Below are 4237 nucleotides of genomic sequence, written 5' to 3'. Positions count from 1 at the left end.
CGGGGCGGGCTGCGGGCGGCTGGGCCCAGAGATCCCCGGGGATCTCACATGTGCCGCCCTTTCGCAGGCCCAAAGGGAAGAGGCAAAGAGCGCGGTCTGCCGAAGATTGCTGAGAAGGTTGAGTGGCTGCCGAGGTGCGTAGCCAGAAGGAGCAGCCCCAGGCCGCTGAGTTTATTGCTCAGAAAACTAACTTTCACTTTCTACTTGTAGCTTCTCTTAATTATGAATCAACAAAGAAAATGGGTACTCTGGCCTCCTTCTTCTTAGAATATAGACCTACCTACTGTTTGATTTCAAATTAAAAACAACAACAAACAACTAGGGTTTCAGCCTAGACTTTCACACTGAGCTACATTCCCAACAGGATCTCACTAAGCCGCTAAATTACCTAGGCTGGGCGCCAATTTGAGAGCTTCTGCTTAGCCTCGTAGAGTTCTGGAATTACAAGCATATGTCCCTGTGCCTGGCGAAGCTTACTTGTTTTGTTTTTAAAAAATTTTTATGGCGAGATTGCGGTTGTAGCTCAGTGCTGAATTTAAAAGGGTGTGTGTGTGGAGGGGTGACCTGCTCAGCATTTGTAGCATAATTTGGGTATTGGTGTAAATCATCTGATGACTTCTCCCTGAATCTTAGCAAATTCCAGAGTATAGACAGTGACGTGGAGACTCAAGTCCAGACGGTGCAGACTAACTGTGTTGTCTGTTTGTTAGCATTCAGTTAAGAGATACAGGAAAGAAAAGTCTGCAAGAAAGTAACACTTGCGAAGAGACCCAGAGTGAGATTGCTCCGTTGAGCGTACGTATGTTTCTGTCCTTGGCTTCTTATAGAGATGTACAGTAACTGATGTGCTTCCAGGTGAAAAAGTAAAATGGTTTTCGTTCAGTAGAACGTGCCTCACGGGGCCAGGGATTTAGCTCAGTAGTGCGGCTGCCTGCCTCACAAGCTGAAGGTCCCGAGTTTGATCCCTGGTACAAAAAAAAAACAAAAAAAAAAAGTGTCTCGCTGTTTAGTATTTTTGCAGACACTGACATGTCCTTAGGAAGACCTTGAATTTCTAACAGGTAGATACATAGCTATACACTCACTTTTTTCTCTAAAGTATTGAAGAAGTGTGTGTTTTTTTGTTAGGTACCAGGGATCAAACTTGGTACCTTGCGCTTGTGAGGCAGGCAGTGGAACCACTGAGCTTATTCCCCGGCCCTTGAAGAAATGTATGTTACTGATTTTCTGACAGATTTAAAACTTAAACTCCTTTATGTTTTAGTAGCACTTAAACATTTTAAAGCCATTTTCACAGTTTTCCATTTGACTTTCCATTAACCATGAGAAACATGATTTACTACTAAGCTCAGGGCAGGGCATTTAGCTCAGTGGTTCTATGGCCTGACTGAAAGGGCAAGGATCTGAGTGCAATCCCTGTTACCAAAAGAAAAAAACAAATGAAAAAGAAAACACATTACTAATTTCAGTGTATTACAGAGTATTTCAGTATTTTTTCACTAGACTATTAACTTCTTGATGTGATATATTTAATATGAATTCTGTATGCTATTTTACAGCTGTATAGTAGTAATTTGGGAAACTCATTTTTAAAAATTGTGACTTGAGACTGTAATATTAAACTTGAGAGTCAAGTTTTAGTTTACAGATTCTACTGTAACATGTTTTTGAGGGCTGCCAGTTTCAACATAAACATTTTTTTTAAATGGCTTTTGGCCCGTATTTTAACAGTACATGGCGAAGTGTTCTTGTCGATCATTCTGCTATGCAAAACATAATTTTAAAAGTTTATTCATTAGTATATTTCCTTCTGCTTTTTTTCTGTGCTTTTAAAACATTGTACAAGTAGTTATATTTCTGAAATACTGAATAGTCTTCAATTATATGATTTTTAGTGTTTTGGCTTCTAGACAGATATACTGTAATTTGTATAATTATTTTCCTGAGGTTGGGAAACATTGCTTCCCTAGTACGGCTGTTGTAGATAGCATTAGAGAGCCTGCTACAGAGGTTTTGTGTGTGTGTGTGTGTGTGTGTGTGTGTGTGTGTATCGTTACCAAAAAAAGTACTTTTCAGTTGGTCAAAAGGTGGATTGTGTTTAAAGTTTTTAGTTCATGTTGGCAAATCAGCACCATCTTAGCCAAAACTTTTCATCTTGATAGGTGAAAAGTAGCATGTTGTTTTATTTTCCAAATCTTTGAATGCTTGTGAAGTTGGTACTTTTCTTCATAAGTTATTGGCCATCTTTATTTCTTTTTTCATGCATGAAGTATCTACCCATTATATATTTCCATATTTGTCTATGCATCTTTTGGTTTTAGACTTATCAGTCTTTTAATTTATTTGCCTTTATGTTTAGATTTTTAAAAAACCTAAATGATCAGAAAAATATTCACCTTTTTTTTTTTTACTTACTAGCTTATCTCACAACACTGAGTTAGCTAGTGCAGTGTATTGTTGCTTACCGGAATATGTTCATAGTATAGTTTTAATTATTTTTAGATTTACTGTTAAACAATAGGTTCCATCTGTGATCAGTTAGCTAAAAAGAAAATCTGTTGTGGGAATGAAGCTGATACACAAAGGTGACATTACTTTCTCATTCTCCAAATAACCAATGTGATATGAAAATACTCAGTCTCATAATTTTTGCTCTATCTTTCTTATTCTCCATAGGAGTCAGTGACTGATGACCTCCAGGTTGACAGTAGTTCGTCAAATAGTGAGCTAGTATCAGGTAAGACTATCAGATATGAACTCCCTAGGCTTTCTCTTTCCTCCAAACATAAGCATCTAAGTGTGTCTCTCTACAGCTTTCCATTTTCAGTGAAAGAGGGAGGTGTCTTTAGCCTAGTCCAACGTGAATTCTCACCATGCTCTAGACTTCATTCTCAAAGCCTATAAGCATGCACTAATTAATGTGAAATTGTAATTGTAAAGAGTGTTATAAAAGAGATTGGCTTGAGTATAATTAATTGAATTTAGCTAGAGAGATTAAGGAATGTTTCCATGAGCAAAAGACAATTGATTTGAGATCTGTGGGAGAGTAGAAATTATGCAGAGAAATGAGTGAAGAGAAATCAAGGCAGGGGGAGCAGTATGTGCAGAGTCTTAACCACAGGAATAATCAGTACATATTCAGTGAAAGAAGGCCAGTATGGCTGGAGTACAGAGAGCAGGAGGAAATGTGATGGATTACAAGACAAGCTTAGCCAGATAGAGGCTTTGCATAACCTTATAATCCATGTCAAAGGTACTGATATCTACCCTTACAGCAGCAGGAACTATTAAAGTCTTTCAAATATGGAGTGATAAGACCACGTAAGTTGCAGATTGTATCTTTAAGATGACTAGCATTGTCAAATAGGCAGAGGGTAGAGGGCTGATGAGAAGAATTTTTGAGCCTTCTAAATATTGGTACAATTGAAGTTACTTTTGAAAATGAGAAAGAATGTTATTAGTACAGCAGAAATACAGAGGACTTAAAAGCAGACGAGATTGAATCAGTGAATATATCAAAAGCAGAGGTAAGAATATCACTAGAAATACTCCAAATTCTTGGTCAGAAACTATGGTGAAGGAGCTCTGAAGGAACTGTCAAGGTGATGGATTGAAAAGTGCTGTGCTTTTGAAATACTTGGCCCCTTTCTCGTCCCCTTCTTCTATTAGAAACACTGGATTTTTGTTTCATTTTGCACATAGATAACCAATTGTTGTAGCACAGTTTGTATTTCAGAAATTATCCTTCCTCTACTAAGTTGCCTTTACATCTTGATCAAAAATCTGTTGCTGGGCCGGGGATTTAGCTCAGTGGTTCGGTGGCCTGCCTTGCAAGAGCAAGGACCCGAGTTCAATCCCCCATACCCCCAAAAAAAAAAATCTGTTGCTGGGTCCAGGGATGTAGCTCAGTGGCACCAGGCATGCCTTGAAAGTGTAAAGTCCTGAATTCAATCCCTGGTGTGTGTGTTTGCGGGGAATCAATTGCTCATATTTGAGTCTAGTACTGATCTATCTTTTCAGTTCCTTTTATCTATTTGTCTGTGTAGGCTCATTGTTTTTCTGAATGAAATAACTAGACTCGCCCTTTCCTTAGCTGATTAGCTTGCAATTAGTGAACGGCTTACTTATGTATGGAGCTTGAATTTGTGAGCCAAGAATCACAACTGACCCAAAAGAAAAGGAGTAAGTCATAAAATTTTGAAAAACAATGGAAGAAGATTATGATGCATTCTATATA

General features: G+C 38.2%; 1 protein-coding gene across 1 annotated transcript in view; it reads left to right on the top strand.

Moving 5' to 3' along the window:
• Meikin (meiotic kinetochore factor) overlaps positions 1 to 4237 on the top strand; it is a 58890-nt gene that overhangs the window by 478 nt on the left and 54175 nt on the right. The window contains exons 2-4 of the mRNA XM_019209853.1: positions 68 to 134; positions 711 to 795; positions 2677 to 2737. Coding sequence (XP_019065398.1) covers positions 68 to 134; positions 711 to 795; positions 2677 to 2737 — 213 coding nt within the window. The remainder of the gene's footprint in view (positions 1 to 67; positions 135 to 710; positions 796 to 2676; positions 2738 to 4237) is intronic.

This window comes from Fukomys damarensis, unplaced genomic scaffold (assembly GCF_012274545.1).
Source record: "Fukomys damarensis isolate Sample0158 unplaced genomic scaffold, DMR_v1.0_HiC HiC_scaffold_9, whole genome shotgun sequence".
NCBI classification, from domain to species: domain Eukaryota; kingdom Metazoa; phylum Chordata; class Mammalia; order Rodentia; family Bathyergidae; genus Fukomys; species Fukomys damarensis.
Note: the sequence above shows the minus strand (reverse complement) of the source record. Positions and strands in the feature narration are given on the sequence as shown.